The sequence below is a fragment of the Apus apus genome, chromosome 14 (genome assembly GCF_020740795.1).
Source record: "Apus apus isolate bApuApu2 chromosome 14, bApuApu2.pri.cur, whole genome shotgun sequence".
Taxonomy (NCBI): domain Eukaryota; kingdom Metazoa; phylum Chordata; class Aves; order Apodiformes; family Apodidae; genus Apus; species Apus apus.
The window spans coordinates 1,427,933-1,449,757 of NC_067295.1; the positions used below are offsets into that span (position 1 = coordinate 1,427,933).

The 21,825-nt window shown below is 54.3% G+C and overlaps 1 protein-coding gene across 1 annotated transcript; it reads right to left on the reverse strand.

Annotated features, from left to right (window-relative positions):
- Window positions 1–3,605: 3,605 nt before the first annotated feature.
- SYNGR3 (synaptogyrin 3) lies at window positions 3,606–21,422 on the reverse strand. The gene is made up of 4 exons (XM_051631739.1): window positions 21,249–21,422; window positions 10,708–10,942; window positions 7,194–7,336; window positions 3,606–5,448 (listed from the first exon to the last, which is right to left on the reverse strand). Exons 1-4 carry the CDS (start codon window positions 21,345–21,347, stop codon window positions 5,239–5,241), a joined length of 687 nt encoding a protein of 228 aa, XP_051487699.1. The 5' UTR covers window positions 21,348–21,422; the 3' UTR covers window positions 3,606–5,238.
- Between the last annotated feature and the right edge of the window lie 403 nt (window positions 21,423–21,825).

Genomic DNA, 21,825 nt, shown 5'->3' on the forward strand with positions numbered 1-21,825 from the left:
GGCTGTTTCAGGTGGTAGGTCCAAACAGCAGCAGCCTGGGCTGCTCTGCAGGGCCTTGAAGTGAAATTAATTTATGTAATTTTTAGTGAAAGAACACTGCATCATTTACAGGAAGTTGAGCTCAGAGTGTTGCTGACGAGCTGCTCCTTTCCTTACCCTCCTTTGTGCTTGCTGCCAGGCTGCAAAATGCTTTTGGTTTCCTTTTCTGAATAATTGAGACTGGTTGGAATACCTGAGCATGTTGTGCTCAGCCCAGGGGCTGGGGGAGGATCCCTGCATGGCTGTCCATGAAGTGCATGAGTTCGTGTTCCTGGGGAGCAGGGCAGGTGCTCCCCTCCTGCCTGCAGCTGCCCAGGGCCTGTCAGTGCTCAGCCCTTCCTGCCTCTGCTTCCTCAAGTCCAGGGGAACCAAAATACGTGTTCTCTGCAGGAGAACCCTCAGTCTTCCCTCTGCTCCCAATTGCTCTGGTGGCAGTTCCCAGCAGGCAGAGGCTGCTGGGTGTTTCCTCCAGGGCTGATGATGCAGTTTCCTTCTTCCTTGTGCTCACCTGGTTCAATAAAGTGTCACCACCTTTTTTTTTTTTTCCCCCAGGCCCTTTCTGTTTGTTTTTAACTCTTTATTGAAAATAAGTTGCAGTTGGTACACAGACACTGAAAATACATCAGCACAGGTTGTTCTCTCAAAAGATATTTTCATATATATAATATATACAAAAGTTGTAAACATTTTAAACTTATTTCCATACACAGTCCACTCTATACTACAATGCACAGAAGATGAGTGACAGCTGCAAGTCGTTGAAGCGGCCTGCTCAGACAGAGGTATCTGCAAAGAAAGGGAGATCTGCAAACCACATTTGGTGTCAGTTTGATGTTCAAACTCTGAGAGAATCTGAGGTTTAAATGCGTATTGCAACAAAACACAGCTGAGCTCGGGCTTCAAGTTGATACAGTGAAGGCTGGTTCTGAGCCTCACTGGTGGGGGGAGAGGGTCTTCTGCCACACACGGCTCCACCAGGTGACCTAGGAAAGGACTGGGAATAAAGCAGGACTGGGAGCTGGACCCATCCACTCTCAACACACTTCAGGAGAACAATGGCTGAAAGGAAGTCTGCACATCCACAGAGCAGCTTTTATAGGGAGAAATACTGATCCCACAGAAGTAATGATGGGATTTACTAACGACCAGACAATGATCATGGGTTTGTTTTGGTGCCCTCACAGCTGCAGCAGCAGGACCAGGGAAGAGGAAGGCAGGAATCACCCTGTCACACTGCTCAACAGAAGTTGAAGAGCAATGCCCTGGTTGTCACCTACTGCTGAACTACGGGCTGAGGGGAAACTCCCCCGACAGAATGTCCAGGCAGGCCAGCCAGTGAAACCCCAACTGCTTGTAGAGACAACTTCAGGGGAGGCTCTGCCTGAGATACAGAAGCACCTCATGGGGGGAGATCTTCTATCAAGTATCAGTTAAGCAAAACTTCCACCCTGCTAGAAATAGCTTAAAATATTGGGGGGGAAAAAAATCCAATTCTAGCTAATCTTTTAATATGCTTAAAATAAATACACAAAACCCATCGTGGCTAACTCCAGTGCTGAGAAGTATCTATGTGGTGGCAGCAGAGCCTCCTGGAGCAAGGTGATGGGGCCAAACACATCTCCAGGATTGTTTGAACTCTTTTACACCCAAATTTTACACACCAAATTTACACAGCAGCTTTGGTCAGGCTACCATGGCCCTGCCCTCCATGAGTTCCTGGGCTTCTGCCACCTCTGGGAGAAGGGGGGTTTATTCAGCAGCTTGTGAGGCCAGTGTGGGGCAGGGGCTGGTGTGGGGCAGGGGCTGGCATAGCACAACCTCACAGCACAGTCCTGGCGTGGGACATGGGCTGGGGGGGCAGAGGGAAAGCTGCTGGTGCTGCTGCACCACGGGGGGATGCACAGGGAGAAAACAAGTGGGAGAAAGAAGTACGAAGGAGGATGTCAGGAATACTTGAACTTCGAAGAATATGCCACAGTTACACATTGATGGATCTAATTCTCTAACCATACACCTGCAGGTCATGTCTCTTTCCAGTCCATCCCAGTGCACTCAGTCTGCCTGACAAGGCACAGCACACCAAGGGGCTACAACAGCCTGGCATGGGCACTGCTGGCACTGAGGGCAAGGAGGGGTTGGTGGGCTTGCAAATACAGGATTTCCTATGAGGGGAAGGAGGTGGCAGCACCCACTGAGCTGAGGGCAGCACCCTGCCCAGCCTGCGAGCACATCGGAATTCCACGGAGCTCCACGGAGGGCCAGGAGCCCCACGGGCACTCGGCAACAGCCTCGCTAACAAACCAATGTTTTTTTGTTCAGGTGGGCAAACCCTCTTGCCAAGGTGTGTGTGTGTCCTGGGCGTTGGTGACAGCTCGTCCCCTCCTGCCTGGCTGTGCCAGCCTCTGCAAGCAACCATGAACAGCAACTCATGGTAATTGCCTGGACAAGCCGTTCTGCGGTGGCTCCTGCCCGGCTGCCTCCAGAGCCCATCCTTCCCAGTGCCACCTGCTGGGAATGACGTTTTTGGTGGCAGAGGGAACAGGGTTAAGCTTCTCTGAGGTGCCTGTTGGTGAGGTTGGATATGTTACTCCCAGCTCCGGTTTAATCAAGGAACAATCTGTCCTGCTTTCCAGACGCCAGGAAGCCTCTCGGGTGCCCAAGCCCCTTCCACCTCCTCCTCCTCCTCCTCTCCCGCCCAGCAGAACACAGCCAGGTCCCCACACGCTCACGGTGCCACCTGCCAGCGAAGGGTAACACTGACTTTTGGGGAGCTGTAAAAAGACCTGGAGAAGAGCAGCGCTGCCTCCCCGGGGCCGACACGGCGCTGCAGTTGTCCCCGTGTCACCGTTGCTGCTCTGAGGGTCAGGCAGGGCTGGGGTGTGCGTGTCCCCTCCGTGTCCCTCTGCTGGCAGGGGGAAGTGGGCAGGAAAGAAAGGCAAGGCAGGCCTTGGTGAGCAGGGTCAGGGCTGTAATATTGCACAGGGTTACACGGGGGGACACGTCCCACATCGGACAGAGCTTTAGGTCTTTACGGTTACAAGAGAACTCTGGAACAGTTATATAGTTAGAAAAAATACAAGGTACTGAACGAACATTATCTCACATACAATCAATTTAAACATTTAAATTGATTATAATTTTGCTAAAATATTATTAACACAAGTACTGTTTGTGCTGCTAAAATCTCAGTGTTCCCTCTAAGGAAAATATTGCTACAGTTCTACCTTCCCTGCATTCAAATCCTTTGCCTTTTTTTTACCCCAGCAAGACTGACTCTAGAAAAAGGGCCACATAATTAAATCAGGCTTATACTGTACTGGGGGTTGGGTGTCCCTTGTTTGCTTCATGCAAGGATGTCCCACTGCTTGCTCAGCTCTGCTGGCATGGGCCACCTCCAGGTGTCCCTGGGTCACCCTCTTCTTTGCTCCTTGCAGCAGCTGAGCGAGTGACAGCTCTGATGAAGCTGTGCAGTGTCCTGCTGCTCCTCCTCCTGCCTCCACCACGGGCAGGGGGGCAGGCAGTGGGGCTGGGGGGTACCTGCCCCATCGTGTTGGACCTCAAAGTGGCGACATCCAGAGGGAGCGAGAGGAGCTCAGCACCAGCAAGGCCAACCCCTCGCTGCAAGTGTCACTTGGAAAGCAGGGGATTCAAGTAACACTTTGTCCCTGACAGTGACCGCTCGTGCTGAGACGTGCTGCTCATTCATTAATGCATTTATTTGCAATTTAGCAGCAGGGATGAGCTCTGTTAATGAGGACTGAACAACTGCAGGATGGTTTTGCTACAAGGAGAGCTGGGGCAGCCTGGTAACTATTGCTTGTCACGAGGTGAGGAGAACTTGGTCAGTGTAAACCAACAAGATGAAAGCCCAGCTCCTGGCTGCAGAGAGCCAGGAATGCCGGAGATCTCTTGAGGATGGAGCTGCACCAGGGTGGTCAGGAATTCAAGTTTCAGCTCCTCTGCTCAGTCCTCAGTGACAAAGAGCCCAGCTCAGCTGCCACACAGGCAGACGGGCAAGGGAAGCAGGCAGATTCTTGACAAGGATGTATTGGGTTTTGCAGATTAAGTTGGTTTTTACCAAGCAGGAGTTTTGCAGCTGAAAGCCCCAGCTGAGCCTCTTCCCTGGGAGCTTTTCACTCACCCTCTGCTCCCACTATTTGCAAACCCGGGGCCATGAGCCCCCACCTGATGGACTTCAACGGCCCATGGAGTCTTTCCACTTCTTCATCTGAATTCCTCAGGTGAAATGTCTGTTCCCCCCTGAGGTTCTACTGCCAACAGATGGTGGCTGCTCCCAGTGTAAAAATACCAGCTCAATGCTGCTCCTAATGGACTTGGAGCTGCCGAGATTCCCACTGCTTTGGTCTTGGCAGCTCTGGGTTTGAGTGTGAGGAACTGCTCAGCGGTGCCAAACAGAAACAATCTGTACATCTGCAAACTCTCCCAACCCCCTGGTGAAGAAGTAGAACTGCAACACGCCCTGTTTTCCACTGATCATGGGCTAGTCCTAATTAGCAGCCAACTATTGCTGAACTGCTTTCCAGTTTCAAACTAACTTTTTACATCCTCAACCCCGTTGAAGTGTAGAAGCAATATGGACACTCAAGATAGCCCTAACCCGCTGTGCCCCACCATGCCACTTGCATCCTAAGCTAGGTTTGAAACACCTGTCTTTTTGTACAGTAAATATATAAAAATAACACAGACCCCACTTATTTCTTTGTGAATTTGGCACTTTCCAGGGAACGTGGACAGGAAAGCTCTGCAGTGGGAGCACCACAGGGGACACCACCCACCCACCCTCACCATCCCAAGACTTATTCTGTATTAGCTCTGGAAGAATGAGATAAATAACAACAGCTCAGCTACTGTGTTTTCTAACAGGAAAGGGTATTTGGGGCTTTGCCAGGTGCTCAGCAGAGCCCAGTGTCAAGCCTCAGAGAGGACATTTGTTCACCTTTTGCCACGTGTCGGTGATGTGGTAGCAACCTTCCTTCCTACCTACCTTCCTTCTGACTTAGAGGGAACACTGCTTTTAGGAAACCCTTGGACAGGTAAGACAAGAACCAATACCACCGTACAGAATTCACTGCACAACTAGCTAATAGTAAGGGACCCAGCACTGACTTGCCACATGAAGGAAATGGGACTGAATACATTTGCAATCAACCGGTCCCGGGCGCCGCAGGCCCCGGCCCCTCAGTAGGCTGGCACTTGGTAACCTTTGGGGTTGGCCTCGGAGGTCTCGCTGAAGGGGGGGCTCTGGTAGGTCTCTGTGCTCTCGATGCCGCTGCCTGCAGGGTACCCGGGGTAGGCGGCGCCGGGCTCGGCTGGGAACTGGTCGGTGGCAAAGAGCGACATGTCGGTCCCCAGGCGGTATCTCTGCAGGGCCCGCCCCGCCAGTGCCACCTGCACAGAGGGAGGAGGGTTGGGGGGGTGGGAAGGACCCCGCGTCCCCCCACCACCTCCTGGGACCCTGCATCCCACACCAGGACCCCACATTTCCCAGGACTCCATGTCCTCGCTGGACCCCACGTGCCCCACAACATGTCCTCGCAGGACCCTGCATCCCACCTGGCTCACGGCAAAGCCCTGAGCATCTGGGAGGGGGACACAGGGTTCCTACGTCCCCATTTGGGGGCCAGGACCCCCCAAGCATCCTTGGCTCCGCTCCATTATAGCTGAGAGCCAAACCAACCCCAAACCACAGCCCCTGCTGCTAAGGAAGCCATTTCTATGTGGCAGGTTGATCTCCCCAGAGCTCTGCCAGGGATGGGGGTTGCAGCCTGGGCTCGGGTTCCTGGCCATGCAGATTTGGCACCAACAAACCCATCTGCTGTGGGCAGGGAAAGCTGCCGAGCCCTGGGCCAGCAAAATAGGTCAGTTCTGCTGGGACTCCTTCACCCCTGCCAGGCTGCCAGCATTCAGGACACAAAGGGTGGGGAACGCGGGCGGCAGCGCTGCCAGGGCACCACGCTTGCTCTTATTTCAGGAGGTTTCATTAACAATTCAATTAGTTTAGACGTGACAGGCTGGGAGGGGGGAAGAAAAATGCCCTCAGACACCCAGAGTGGCTCCCCCACCATGGGCTGAGTGACCGAGCACCAGGATGTATTAATGGTGGCAGTGGAGGTGCTGCTGGTGCCACCCCGCACCCCAGCCACCCTCCCTGCTGGTGGCAGGAGACCAGTGTCCCCACTGCCCTCCCGGGGTGGGAGCAGATGCCAACAGATGGGGGACAGCATCCCAGCCAGCCTTCCTGGAACAGGCAGCAGCCTGGAACACAGCGAGGGAGAAGAGCTGTGGGGGAGCTGGGATTAAAAGAGATTCATGTGGATAATAACAGAGCAGGGAGCAGTTAAACTGGTGAGCAAACAGAGCCAGGCTGGAGCTGGAAAGCCTCAGACTGTCTTTTGCCCCAATTCCTTCAAGACCATATGGAATTAGTGCCTGTCTTGGGCACTCTCTGCCCAGGAAAAGCCACATGGTGGTGAGGCAGGGGCCATCCTGGCTCCTCCATCCACAGCCTCTGGAGTTGGAGCCCCTGGGCAGCACAGACACCCCAGGAATATGTGGGGTCCAGGGGCTATGGGCAAGGGGCCCCGTGGGTTTGACACAGCCCTGGCACACATCCCTCTGCCCCTGTATGGCAGGGGATGAAGAGAGGCCAAAAGCAGGAGCAAAGCCCCTGCCTCTGGGGTGGGCAGCAGAGCAGCCAGCCTGGCTTCCTGAGGGTGGGCTGATGAGCCCGAGAGCTCCCAACCCCCCCTGCCATCCTGAGACCAGCTCATGGCAGGGATCTGCTCCTGGGGACTCGTTCACTTCCAGCCCAGCCACTCCTGGGGGTCTAACGAGGCCCTGAAATGAGGGCACCTCGTGACTGGTGACATGTTTTTGATGGGAATGCAACTTTCCAGCCACAGGAGAAGGACAAGTCTGGAATTCCCCCGTGAGAGGGGACTGAGCTGATGCTTCCTGGGTAAGAAACTGCAAGTTTCATCTTATTTGGAGCGACCGCAGGTTTCCTCAGTACAGCCCCTCACTGCCCACCAGGATTCACTTCTCCAAACCGTGTCCCAGATTCTCCCTCCCAGCTCAGTGCTGAGCAGGTTTCATTTCTCCTCTCCCTACCTTAGCTCCAAAGCTGAACTCACCCAGACAATGATGGAGAAGAAGGAGAAGGTGATTGCTGCCCGGGCGGCATCTGCTCCTTGAGAAACTGCTTTGCTCATCGTCGTCCGCTGCCACTGGTTTGCTAGGAAGCAGAAGGCTACAAACCACAGGAAGGACAAGAAACCTAAAGAAGAAAGAGAGCTGGTCAGTGCTGTCCCTGCCCACCACCTTCTCTGCTGCAATACGCCCAGCTGGCTGGTGCAGAAACACTCTGCCATCAGGATTTTGAAACAGCAACAGTGACCCAGGGTGCCTTGGCCTGTGGCGCGGCCCCAAAGCGGCTGTTTTAAAAGAGGCTGATTTGTAACCACTGGAAAAAACAGGGATGCAAGGAACCTTGTAGGGTCACTCGGTGTGTTGCCTGCCCGAAGTTTAGCTCCCCTACATCTCAACCCGATCTCAGAGACCTAGAGGGACAGCCCACCTTCCCACGGATCATCAGCCCATCAGGATGAGCAGCCACACTGCCAGTCCCCTGGGACACCCGCTGCAAAGCACAGTCTGGCTGCAGGGAGAGGAAAGATGCTTCCTTCATTCCCTGTATCTTGCCCGTTGTCCTCGGGTGTGACACAAACTGCAGGCTTGGGCCCACGTCCCATGTGAGAGCACAGGGCTCTTGGCACATGAACCTCCCATCCCCAGCTGCCTCCCAGCCACAGCTGAAGAAGACACCCTCCTCTTCCTCTCCTCTTGACATGGGGCTACCCACCCACCACCACCAAGCCCCAGCTTTGGCTGGTGTCATCCAAGGCTTTTCAAGAGTTAAAATGACATCATGCACATCCCCAGATGTGCAACAACTGTGCTGGGTATTGCACCACTGAGGTAAGTGAGACACCAACCCGCCCCAGGCCTAAACCATGAGCTTCTCCAGCCAGAAATGTCCACCTGGGATCACTTCTGCTGCCACCTGTGTGGACTTCTCACAGGTTTCGCTTTTCTCCTCCACATCCAGCTTTGCCTGGATCCTTGAGGAGGATTCCCACCCAGCGCCCTGGGGAAGCAGGTATTGCTGCTGACAGAGGAGATGGGGTCAGGCATGGGTGTTCTGGAGGTGTCTGTTGCTACCCATGGATTTTAACACCTCCCAGAGAGAGCTGAGCTGGCAGCAGGGAGGAGGCTACGTGTGCTGGTTCCAGCTGCAGCTGGAAACAGGCAGGGCAGAAGCTCTGCACCCGCAGCACACTGGGGAAAAAAGGAACACCAGGCAGCACTGCAAGAGCCAGTAGATAATGATCATTTTAGGGCCTGCAGACAGCAGAGTGCAAACACCAGGAGAGCTACCTTACAGCCCTAATTACAGCCTGGCCCAGCAAGCACATGGCTACGGGAGCAGCTGGAGGAGCAGATGGAAGAGTCACAAATGCTGCTTGCACAGCTCGGTGGCCCTGCCTGCACCCCTGCCTGCACCTCTGCCTGCACCCCAGCATTGCCCACAGCCAGCTCAGTGGCTCTGATCTGCCATGGATCCAAGGCACAAATCCCCTTCAAGCAAAAGTAACTTGTGGGTTAACATTTTTGTTGTGTCCCCCCATGACCCCCAGAGACCGCAACCTGCTGGTTGACATCTGCTTTGCTGGCAGCCACCACAAGGCTCCTGTTGACCTGGGCAGAGGGCCAGGAGTGACCTGCTTTTCTCACACCCCAGTCTGCAATGCTCCCTCATACACAAGCGTGTCCCTCACCTGGGTATTTCCCAGATGCATTTTTAGCTTTCATATCAAAAGGAGCAATGGTGCAGAGATCACATATGGAGAGAAATGTTGCAATGAAAAAGGAGGGAACTGAGTGTCCCATCCTTGGTGGGGAGGGAAAAAGAAGGAAGAGAGTCCCACAGGAGATGTCTTCAGGGCTTAATAACGCAGTTAACCATGGCAAATGGTGTGGGTCAGCTCTGCCTTCTGGCAGATTTGGTGCCTGAAGCTGCAGGGGGGTCCAGTGGGCTGTGGTCTCTGTATCTGTGGAGGCTTCAGGTGCCAGGCACTTCATCTCTGCTGACATCTGTGCCTGTTGAGACTTCTGGGAGCAACCAACCAGGTGGCATCTCCCTGCGAGTGGGTGTACAGGCTGTGGCAGGAGGGCTGGAAGGCAGGGTTGGGGCAGCCATAATTCTAGCAAAATGAAGCAACAGGAATGGGATAAAATACACTGGGCAGGAACCCACTCTGACACCTCCTGGTGAGCGGAACCCATCGCTTGTCTGTGCAGCTGAAGGAGCTTTGCACACCAAGGGTCTGTGCAGCTCAGGGCTTGTGCCAGCACACACATCAATCCTGGGACAATAAGCTGCCAGGGCTGGAGGCAGAGCTGCACTGGGGGGTTCACCAGCACAGAACCCTGGGGCAAAACTGCAGCCTGTCCCCAGGGCAGAGCACAACCCCGGGGCGGCAGAGGCTGGGCACGGCAGAACCTGTTTCCTCCAGCTGACTGCTGGAGCCCATGGATGCACACACTGCAGGACAAGTGCAAGAGGGAAAGGAGGTAGAGATGGAGAGCAGAGCCATCCCACACCTGCCCAGCAGGGGAAGGAATGGCTGCGAGGAGGTGACGGCTGGAAGGATCACAGCCTTGCACCGTGACACGCAGCATCAGCCACAAGATGGATGTGATGTTCCCCTTCCATTTGAACTGAAGGGTTGCAGGCACCAAGCCCCATGGAAGGGGCTGTAAATATCACCTAATGAGGGGTGGAGAATCCAGTACCATGGAAATAAACTTTCCAGCAAGGAGAGAACATCCTTAACAATGAGCAAGTGCAGGGAGGTGATGGCAGATGTTTTCATTTGGGACCAGAGAGCCATCAGCGACGCCTGTGCTGGATAAATCACCTTCAGACTTTGCTACCACAAGAGCCTGGAGATGGAGAACACCAGCTGCAAGCTCAGCCAGGCAACTCCCCCAGCAGCCGAGCAGGGGGCAGCCTCTCCCGGCTCCAGGCATCCTGTCTGTCCCTGCCTGCATGGATGAGCCTCAGGGAAGGGGCTCCAGACAGTGCAGAAGCCCCTGGGAGCCCCAGACCCCTGCAGGCAGAGGGGCTGCAGAGCTGTGCAAAAACGTGTTTGTTTGTTCCAAAACACACACACACATAAAGTGAAAACAGCCCCAGATGTCACGGATGAAATGACATTTGCTTGAGCCAGAAGCAGGAGATGTGGGAGGGTGAAATGTCCCATCTGCTCTCTGAGATGTGACCACCAACCCTCACTCCCCTGGCTGGCTCAGCAACTGCCTCTGGTTGCAGAAGTGACACAGAGGAGCAGCACACTGCACTGTCCCCACATCACCACACAGTGGCTTCCTTGCTGCTGCCTCCCAACTCATGGCTGGATGGGACAACCCATCTGCCACTCCTGTTCTCTTCGACTGAGGCACAGGACTCGTGCCATGCCGTGGGAGGAGAGGGGAGGACTCAAGCATGGAGGGCACAGCGATGACCCCGTGCTGCCCACGGAGCCAGCCTGGTCCTTCAGCAGCAGAGCAAAGCCAGAGACCTACCTGAAAAGCCCAGGTCCAGCAGGACGGCCCGTTTGCGGTCCTTCACGCTGCTGATCTGCTGGAAGTAGAGGTCCACCACAAAGAAGAAGATACAGCCAAAGAAGGCAATGAGACCCACGGCGATGCCGTAGCTGCAGGCACTCTCATTCTCATTGAAGATGCAGAGCAGCTCGGGGCCGTCCTTGTTCACGTAGCACTCGTTCACGATGGAGCCAAACACCACGATGGAGAAGATCTGCAGAAGGAAGGAGAAAACACAACTTGCTGCTGTTTACATGCACCTCTGTTTTCCAACAGCAGCGTAATTGGATTCAATCTTGTCTTTGACTCCATAGCAACATGGCATTTGTTAAGACAGATCCTGACTCTCGCCTGGTTGGTGGCCCGAAGCAAAGTGCTGGTGATGGTACCTGGGTCCTCCCTCACTGTGAGCCCACCTGCCTATCAGTGGCTTGGCTTGCGGAGTATTTTAAGAGATGTTATTATCCAGACAGGCTGGAGAGGGAAAAAATAAATAGCTGGGCCAGGTTTCTGCAAGGTCTTTCTGCTCATGTTGCTCCCTGCTGTCAGGCTGTGCTCAATAAATCCCTTGTGCCCCTGAGGAGTGGGGAGAAATGAAGTTTCAGGGGGTCACTGGCCCAGGGAAGGACGGGATGCCAGTGGAGGGGGGACGGGACCCAGGGAGGTGGGGAGCAGCTCAACAGGGCACTCTTAGGCCTGGCTGTGCAAGGGCTGAAGGATGAAGCATTATCCAGTGACCTGGTTTCAGCACTGCAAGGGACAAGAAGGCAGGTGGGTGAGTGGTGGCTGCCCCGGTCCCACCACTGGGACACAAGGGTGTTTCACCTCCCTGCAGGCAGGGAAGGAGCCGGATGGCAGCACACAGCTGGCTGCCTGCAGGAACACCAGCCACATGCTCAAGTAATTCCCTGATCCCTCCAACACCAAGGCAGCCAGCAGAAGCCGTGGGACCAGCTGCATTGTAATTTGCTCTGGATCCTGCTTCGTTAGAGCCTCGGAAGTGCTGTGCTGCTGTCTGGATTCCAAGGCAGAGAGACAGGGAGGGTGTGCAGACACCCCTCCAGTGAGCTGCAAGCCTCTGGTCTTGTCCCTGGCTGCCAGCATTGGCTCTCTGCATCCCTGTACACCTCCTGCACCCCTGCTATGCTTCCTGCATCTCTGCACACCTCCCTGCATTCCTGAACACCTCCTGCATCCCTGCACACCTCCTGCATCCCTGCCATCCTTCCTGCATCCCTGCAAGCCTCCTGCATCCATGCACACCTCCCTGCATTCCTGAACACCTTCTGCATCCCTGCACACCTCCCTGCATTCCTGCACGCCTCCTGCCTGGCAGGATGCAGCTGGAGGCCATGTCCACAGGCAGGGATCAGAGGCTCCTCCAGCACACAGCAGGGTCTCAGGGTACAGCACAGCTCCCGCTCTGGACACCCCACGACTTCTTTTGTGGTGACAACATGACACAAAGCACACGAGACCCAGGCAGGTGACAGACAGAGGTGGCAGCCAAAGAGCCACGTGCTAAACTGCAGCCGGTGGCCTTGGCAAAGCCCCCTGTGTCTGCCCCACAGAACTGACAACAGGCTGGGGGTCACCTCCCAGGGCCCTGCACTGCCCAAGGCACAGTGTGAGGAGCCACCACCAGCAAACCATTCCACAAGCTCTAACCCCTCTCTAACCTAACGCTGTGATGTACATTTATACCCAAACACCAGTCACATTTCTCACTCTCACCTGCCCCAAAGGATTTAATCCAGATTTCTCTCCTCCAAACACCTCCCAGTGCTGGGGTGAATCTATGCCACAGCTGCTTCTGGCTGAAGCTATTTACAAATGCAAGTGTCTCACTAGCAAACATATCCTAGGTAGTGTCCACCAACTCTTCCCCAAGTTGGAGGGGACAACAAAGAATTGGATCTCCAAGGGACTGAGTTACTAAAATGGGAATGACTGGTCAGGGGTATTTTTTTTTCTCTCTGGAGTGTCATCTGAAATAAATGATGAGCAGAAGCAGCTGAGTCTCTGGAGTCCATCGTGCCTGAGGTGTGCAGAAGCTCCTGCGAGCACCTACCCCAGCACCCCAAGCACAGGACTTTGCCACCACCTTCTCACACTGATGTCTGGAAGCATGTGATGGATGACCAGGTCACACCGTGCTCATTCCCACCCCCAGGAACCCTCCCCAGGCCACCTGAGGGCAGGACTCAGCTTTAAACCCTTCAGCCAGGAGCTCTGTTAGTGACAGCAGACTCCAACGGCTCCTAGCACTTCAAATCCAGGCCAGCAGCAAGCTGGCCTGTGTCAGGTGGTGGAGATGCTCTGAGACCTGTTTGCTAATTTAGTTGGATCCCTGAGCTACCAAATGAGATCCGAGGCTCTCCCAAAATGCTCCATCACTGCAAAGAAACAAACAGGATGTGAGGGTGAGGAGAGCAGAGCTCACCCCATCCTACACAGCTGCTGCGAAACCCCCCGGGGATTCACCTGTGGGTCCTGGCAGCAGCTCTGTGGAATTCTTTCCATCCAAACACCTCAAGTACCTCCCAGTGCTGGTCTTGACCCCACTGGCTGGTGCCGGCCTGTCCCCTCCATGGCCCATAGCTGAGGGGATCCGCATCTGCACCTGGAGCACATGTCCCTGTCTGTGCCACTGGCAGCAGGATGTGGGTTTCTGCCCTGGGAACACTCCACAGCCCCAGGAATTCTCCCATTCAGGAACTACACCCTCCTAGAAATGCGAGTTTCCAAAGGCACATCTGCAAAATTCAGGTGCAACTTTTTATTTCCCCTGGAGCACGAATAGGGGCAGAAAATACAGAACTCCCACGCTTGGCACAGCAAGATAACCAGAGCTTCTTCCTCTCTGAATTTAACCACTACCTGGGGTCCTGCCCCCATCCATTCCTGGCTCAGCTCAGCTCCAAACACCAGCCATGGTGGTCCCTTGAGTCACCCACTTGCATTCACACCCTGTTCCTTGCTGGGCTGCACTGGGGGATCTTGGGCTGTCCCTCCACGACAGGCACATCACCATCCTGCATGGAACAGGGGGGTCATGGTGTAAGAGAGAAACAACAACAAACAGTAATAATCATTTCCCCAGTGCTTGGGCAGCAGCTGTAATATCAGCAGTTGTAAAAAAAATCTGTTCATAAATAATGCAAAATTGTTATTTACCATCAGAAATAGCAGCAGCATTTATAAAACAGGCCCTGGAAGAAATAACGTGATTCTGGAAAACATGAATAATTGAGAACCTCTGATTCCACAGGATCATTTCTCTGGCAGGCCAGTGAACTCAGACTCTAATTCTCTGGTAAGTGTTTCAGTCCTCCCAGGATGAACAATCTGGAGTCCTTCTCCCTGCTTTTGGGAGAAGGTTCCAGGAGGTGAGGGAGGGATCCTGTGAACACGACTCAGGATGTTACAGGACAGGGTGCTTGGTGCCTGCGGGCAGGTTTGCACACCTGGGGCTGTCTATAGAGGATGCCCAGGCAGCACTTCTGAGATGGAAATAACAGACATTTCCCTGCTCAACTTCAGACTCCAGAGGGTTTTCCAAAGCACAGCATCTTTTTTTGCTACCAGATGATCCAAGGAGCTCACCCTGTGAGACGCCCTGGGCCAGGTGCTGCCTGCAGCATTACAGTGCAGGGGACATGGGATGTGCAGCTTCTTCATAGGAGGCCCTAACAGTAAGGAATTTCAAGCACACACATTTGATAGATGCACTCAAAACATCAGTGCTGGCTGAAACACTCCTGTCAAAACAACTTTCCAGAGAAAATAAGGCTTTCCAGGGCTTTTCTCTCCCTCCTCCCTGTGATTGAAATTTTATCATTTTTCTTAAAAACAACAATACAACTGGTGCTGGTACTGTAGTAAGGATAGATTTGGCCTTGTCTTTCTAAGCATAGGTGAAAAAAAAAATTGAGAAAATGTGGGTAGAGGGGGCAAGATAAAACTTATACTTTTAAAAAAAAAGTTCATGCAAATCAGGTGCCATTTTCCTATCACCTCCACACATGGCGCATGACAAACTCACAACCGGTTCATCGGAGAATTGAAAGTGAAAATACAAGGTCAGACTTTCCACTGCAAGCGAGATTTGACTTTGCACTGCAAGTGAGGAAGGCTGCAGGAATCCTGCCCTCCAGAGGGGCTCCCCTGACTCCCACCTCCTCCTGCCTGGCAGGTCAGTCCCTGTGACCAGGCATGGCAGGAAGAGGACTCGGGCCCAAGCGCCGAGGTCACAGGCACACACAGCACAGGGGCATCTGCCATGCGAGATGCTTCATCCCAACCCCATCCACCTTTCTAAGGGGGCTCCTCTGTATCCCACAGGCTTGGCAAAGGAGGCTTGAGCAGTTGCAGGAAACTCCATTTTCCAGCTGAACAACCCAACTCAACCAGCACCAAATTTTGCTCTCGCCAGGTGAACTGGTGCTAGACCCAGTAAGAAAAATTGATTACCTCCAGCCACCCCAGTATGAAATTGCATCCCCCTGTGCCAAGGCTTTCACACAAATCTGCTGGCAGAATCACGTAAATCTGCTGGGTGTCCTGGTGTCCTCATCCCAGCACACAGTGGCAGGGAACGGCTGGAAGATCCCGGCACACAGCGGGACCATTAGTGCTCCTCTCTGCACTCAGCTGCCAGGAGGGGTGGAGTGGAGGAAAGCTGTCTTCTCCCACCCTTTTCATTAAGACTTGCACTTCAGCCACACAAAGGACCTTCTGTGCCTCGGTCACGCCCTGGGAGGGAGAACAACGCCAGGCAGGGAGATGGACCAAGTGCCTGGACCCACGATGACGCAGATCAGCTGCTTGTGAAGTGCAAAGGGAGCTCATGTCACAGCAAGCAGGGACCTCACTTCTTAATGAAAGCCAGTTGCCCTGTTCCCCCAATTGAAAGCTTGTGGAGACACCTCACCAGGCCAGCAAGTGTTTCTGTAGCTCAGGACAAAGGGACAGGTCTTGGCAGCCACCAGTGACAGGGCCTCAGTTCACCGACCATGACAGACTCTGGAAATGTCTGGTGCAAAGCCAAATCCAAAGCTGGTTGAGTATCACCCTAAAAACCTGGGAGAGCACCCTGGGGACACTGCTCACACAAGGCTGTGTCCAGCAGGAGCCTGCTGCTCCCAGGCAGCAATGGCAATGGCTGATAGGGGCACAGGATGGTGATGGAGCCCAGTGCCCTGTGCTGGTGGATGCCCCAGTACAGGCTGTGCTGGAGGGCTGGGAAGGTGATGGTGCATGGACACACAGGCAGCCCTGCAGCAGGAGACTGAGAGAAATCTCATTTTTTTCCCCCAAATAAGGAAAGTGGGAGCTTGAGAAGGCAGGTTCCTTGCTCAGCAGCATCCAGGCACTCATGCCCAGGCTGCTGCCAGACCCTGGCAGGAACCCCAGGTGCTGGGGACACCTCTGTACCCCACGATGGAGACACCACTTCAGGTGTGCTGAAAGCTGGGAGATCTGTGGCTGCCTTTTCTGCACCAGACTTTTAGCATCTGGAAGAAGGTGGCTGGCCAGGCTGCCTGGCTCAGTTCTCTAATTATACTTTGCAGATCCATGTTCCCTCCTGGGGCTTGAGCCGGCTGGACCCCAGGACATGTACATTTTTCATCCACGTTGCTTTTAGTCTTCTGTAGCTCAGGTACCTCTAACGTGCTTCAGGAGACCTTGTGGTCCAAGCACAGCCATCACAGGAAAGCAAAAAGCAAAGAATGTAAGAGAGCACAAGCTGCAAGCTTCAGTGTGTGAACTGTCAGCCATTTTAAGGTGAGATGTTCCCACTGCTGCTGCACTGTACTTTGATTTAGGACCTATAAAAAACATTACCAGAAGGTGTGGGGTTGTAGGAGACTGCAAAATGCTGATTACACACGCAAGCAACTGTTAATGTTAACATCAAGGAAATGAAACGCATGAAGGAAAATAACCGACCACTCATCTGCTCTGCTGGAGCTCACAATCAATGGTGCTGGGCAAAAACCACATGTACAGAGAGATCACCCATGTCTGGGTGATCATTCACCACTCTAATGTGAGCTTCAGTGAGACAGATACCACCCTGCGCAGCACCCTCCCCTCCTCAAGCCACCCTCCAGCATGTAAAGGAAGGACACGCTTATGAGAAGAGAAAACAATTATGGTCAAATCAGCACAGGTCACACCCTGTCCAGCATAGAGCCTCAGGTAAGCCCTTGTCCTGAGTCACAGCCATATCTCCTGTAGATCCTGGCTCAGGGATTAGTTAGACCCTTGGAAAGGACCGACTGCCTCCAACACCCATCTGGCTCAAAACCTGGGGGAATCAGGTTCCAGGTCCATCTTCAGTTTATCTTTACAGTTGTCAGGCACAGGGAAGTTTCCAGCACAGATCTGCACAGTTTATTGGAGGGTGTGAAGACTAAAGAAGTACTTCAAGCACTGCCAGATCTCCCACAAGGACTATGGATATGACCACAAAGGAAAGACCTGACACAGTTTCTGGCCCACAGAGGGGTGGCATGTTGCTGGCCGTAATAGCTTTATGGACATGTCTACCAGGCTAATCACTTTGGGAAGGATGCATATTGATGGCCACATGACCAATTTTTACTGAGTTACTTTATCTAATGTGGCAAGAGATGCTGGCTGGAAGACAATGCCCATCCAGTGTCCCTAATCTGGTAGGGCAATCGAAGCCTGGCGAGCCAGCCGCCCTGGGAACCAGGGATGACAGGAGAAGGAACATTTAGCAGCATTTTGAGCTCGGATGCAGTGAAACTTCTGTATAATCCCATTACCCAAAATGTTAAATTTAAATTCTGCCCACGGAAAGAGAGAATTAAGAGGGAAATCTGGTGACCCTACTGAAAAGCAGCCAAGACTGGACAAAGTCCAGAGCAGCTAAGATCATACTAATGATTCTCAGCATCGCCGCAGGCTCCCTAAGTGCCAGCCCAGCCTTGCAGGTCTTCTCTAAGAGCCTCAAGTGCTCCAGACAGTGAAACCACTGAGGACCATGAGAGATATTCAGAGCTTGCAGCCTGGAATTGCTTCCACCTTGTATTTCTCGTTGGTGTCTCCTGGGTTAGCTCGGTGCTCAGTGCACCAAGCAGTCAGCTTCATCTGTGTCTGCAGGAGCAGGCAAGGTCTGCTCCAGACTTCAACCTCAACCCTTTCCAAGAGCTGTGTGTTGTAGTCCTGCAAACCTAAACTTATGCTCTAGAACACCTCAAACCAACTCTCCTGCAGCTTCACCTCAGGTGTGAAACTCCTCAGAAGTGCCCTGTTCTGAGGGCGCAGGGTAGTAGCAATCCTGGAGCCACATTCCTCTTAATTTGCTGCCTGGCTCTTCTGCTTCTGAGCTTGTTTTTTATAATAAACACACCTTCTACCACAAACACAAATCCTGCCCTTTCCATCCCTCTGGAGAAACAAGACAAACCTGAACTAGGCCAGGGAGCCCATGCTCCTTCTCTCCCAGAACCACCACCTACACCTGGTACATCAAACCACCCCCCAGCAAATCCCCTACCAACAACCAATCCCCAACTCAGCAAAGTCCATTTGCCTTGCTGAGAGACAATGATGTGCTGAATTATGGGCTGAGACCTGTGTCGGTGCAGAGCTGAGCACATAAAGACTTTGCTGGATTGTAGCCGAAATAACTTCTGGTCATAAAAGGTTCCTTCCACATATCCAACGCCATGGGGACTGCCACTTTGCTCCCATGCTTCTGCCAAGTAACCAGATTTGGCTGCCCTCTTCCAATCCCCTAACAAAGGTTTTGGTCTTAAAAGTCTAAGACTATTGCAAGGAAACCCCCACAAAAATGCTGGACCCAATGAGATAAATCCTGCACAGGAAAAGCTCTCGCCAGTGGGATGAACTGCAAATTTGTTCAACTTTAAGAAACAAGGGAAGAAGGCAGCAGATGGGGTCAGGCAGCTGCCAAGATGCTGGTTGCAGGCAGCAACTGGGGGGTCAGTGGAGCAAGAAACAAGCACTTTAGTGAAAATACTTAAGTATTCCTCTAAGTTGTGATAAAATCGGGACCTGATCTCTGCTGAGCTTCACCTGACCACTCAGCCTCATTTTCCATCACATTTCCACTTATATCTGCCCCATCTCAAACCACATGTATTTCGGGCTTCCAGCTCTCGAGGCCAAAACTAAAACGTGAGAGGAAAAGGCTTTTACTGCTGCTCTTCTCAAAGTGCACAGGAATTACTGAAACTCTGACTTCACTAGAATGTTTTCCAGAACTGCTTTTAAAAGTCAAACCTAAACTTAGGTTGTATGAAGAATGCCCCTCAAAGTTGTGTGGACACTTGAAAGTCCCGCTGGTGCTGGCAGTCCCTGAGACTGGAACTCATGATTGTGTGGGGATCCTTCCTGAATACCCAGCTTGTTTTGCTGTGCAAAAAATGTCTCAAAAGGAAACCACAAGAGCGATCACATCTTCATCTGACAAACTTCATCAGACAGAGGGGGAAGAGATGAATGAGGAACTGCTAAATGGTTCTTTCCAGCTTTTGATTTTACAGCTCACGCCAGGAGCAGTTTTCTTCCCCTTCAGATACTCAGAATTACTCTGGCTGTCAGGGAGAGGTTGCTGTGCAAGGTACAATCAGGAATCCCCCTTTACCACTGATTCCTTTTGGGGATTTCTGCACTGAAGTAACTGTTCACCTTCCAGGCCCTCAGATGCTTGCAGCTACTGGAGTCACAAAATGGAGCTGGACCCTCCTTTGGTGGTAGCTCGTGGTGAATCCCCAGCAATGGCCATCAGCTGGATCAACGCCAGTGGTGGTTCTCTATCTCCCAGAGCTTTCAACTGCCTAAAGTCCCTCTTCCCACTGGAGAGGAGCCGAAACGCTGCATGAGATTAAGACATCAGTAACTGGACTGTGGCAGCTGAGCAAAGGCAAGCTGAGGCTCTGAACCCTCATGCTGGAGCTGCGATGGAGAAGGGTTCCCCACAGATCTGCCAGCATGAATATTTTCTCATCTGGGATGTTTATTTTATCTCTATATTCCATATTCTCTCCCTGTTTCCCAGCCGTGCCCCATCTCCTGTACAACAAGGCTGGTGGGCTCTCTGGGTGTGTGGTTGCAGATTCATGAGCAACCTAACTCACCATTTGTGGGTCAACCAAAAATTTACCTAACCATGCCCAAAACCAACACCATGACCAAGAGATTGCCATTGCCACTTGAGGAGGATCCAGGTGGATCCAGACCAAGTTCTCTGGATGGAGGCAATGCTTCTAGGAAAGGACTGCTGCCAGGTGCCAGAACCCTGCCCAAAACTGCCCAGCCAGCCCAAGCTCAATGCTCCAGGTCAATACCTGGCCTTCCTTCTTCTGCAGCCATGGAGCCAGGGGCTTTCTTGAAGCCCTAGAAAACACACCAGCTCTCACCCAGCATGTGGTTTATCTCTGAGCTTGTGATTGCAGCTGGAATTGCCCACGTGCTCAAGAGCAGCACATGCTCCCGTGCTGTGCTGCACTGGGCCTGGGCTGGGGGGGCAGCCCGGGGGGCAGCACCTTCTCATCACACCTGTCCCTCACACACTGCCTGCATTTGGCTCTGCTGAAGGTGACACGGAGCCGAGGGCCTCCAGGCACAGCAGAGACACGACGTGGGCCAGGACAAGCCCCCTAGGCCTGGCTCAGCTCGCCCGCAGCCCCTGGCCAAGCACTGGAACCAGGAACCGGCCACGGTGAGAGCTGGGCAGACCCTCCCCCCGGAGGGCTTTGGGAAGGGCCAGGCATTGCCGACCAGCCGGGGCCACGCGTGCTTGCTGAGCTTGGCAGGTAAAAGCCAGGCGGGGGCAGGCGACTTACTGGCCACCGTTAGCCCTTTGGTAGCCCAGCATGGCCCCAGCGAGCCTCGGCACAGCTCCGTGCTGCTCCTTCACCGACCACCGGCCAGCGAAGCCTTTCCCGAGGGGCTGCACAGCACATCCCAGCTCCTGCTGCAGCTGGCACATGGGAAACGGCCAAACGACATCTCTGAGAAGAGCAGAGGGAGCTGGGCAGGGCTGGCTCCCGGATTTCTTGTTGCACACACACACGGATGTCTGGAGCGTGGGAGGAAAACGTCCCCTGCCTCCCGATTTACACCCTATCGCCTTGTCCTTTGCTCAAGCACCAGGGAGAAAACTGGTAAGGGGCAGTGGCACACCTACCCGCCCTACCTCGCTCCCCTCCCAAGGAATCTTCCTGCAAACAGCTACTGGAGCCGGCCAGCCCCACGCCGCACGGCTGGCCACCCATACCTGCCGGGGCTGGCCACCGGTACCTGCCGGGGCTGCAGCAGCCCCGCACGGCTGCAGAGGCACCGCACACTGCACAAGCGCTGCACGCTGCGGGCTCACTGCACGAGCACCGCACCCTGCCCGGGCACTGCCCGATGCACCGGGCGCTGCCCACGGCACAGACGCTGCCCGTTGCCCGGGCGCTGATCGCTGCCGACCCCCGCCGCCGCCGTGCCCGGCTCGAGCGGCCGTTCCGCCTTACCCAGGTGGTCACCCGGAGGATGGTCTGCGGCTGCTTCAGGAAATCCACGGGGTCCACGGCCCCCCCGGCCCGGCCGGCTCCGAAGGAGGCTCCTTCCATCTTCCCCCGCCGCCCGCTCCCAGCCCAGCCCAGCCCGCCGCGCGCCCCGCGCCTGCCCGCCCCCCGCGCGCCGCCCGCGTGGGCTCGTCCGCAGCGCCGCGTGCGGGAGGCGGGAGGAACCACCGGGGAGCGGGGGGGGGGAGAACCGGAACCCTCGGGCACCCTGCTGGGAACCGGGACACCCCGGGTCACCCTGCTGGGAACCGGGACACCCCGCCCAGGCCGGGTCACCCTGCTGGGAACGGGGGCGCCACGCCGTGCCCAGCCCGGGTCACCACGCTGGGGACACCACACCACGGCCACCAGGTGCAGCGAGGAAGCTGTGCTACAGTCGTGGTGCTGCAGCTGAGGTCATGACAAGTTATCTCATTTCAACCCCCTGCATGGGCAGGGACACCTCCCAGCAGCCCAGGCTGCTCCAAGCCCCATCCAACCTGCCCTTCAACACTGCCAGGGATGGGGCAGCCACAGCTTCCCT

Bases quoted from the DNA above. Each gene is read 5' to 3' on its own strand.
- SYNGR3 (XM_051631739.1), bottom strand. From the start codon at position 21,347: ATGGAAGGAGCCTCCTTCGGAGCCGGCCGGGCCGGGGGGGCCGTGGAC. The intron at 7,337-10,707 runs GTAGGTCTCTGG...TTTCTTCTTTAG, and splicing joins GCTGGACCTGGGCTTTTCAG to GTTTCTTGTCCTTCCTGTGG. The intron at 5,449-7,193 runs GTGAGTTCAGCT...CCCTCTGTGCAG, and splicing joins TCTTCTCCATCATTGTCTGG to GTGGCACTGGCGGGGCGGGC.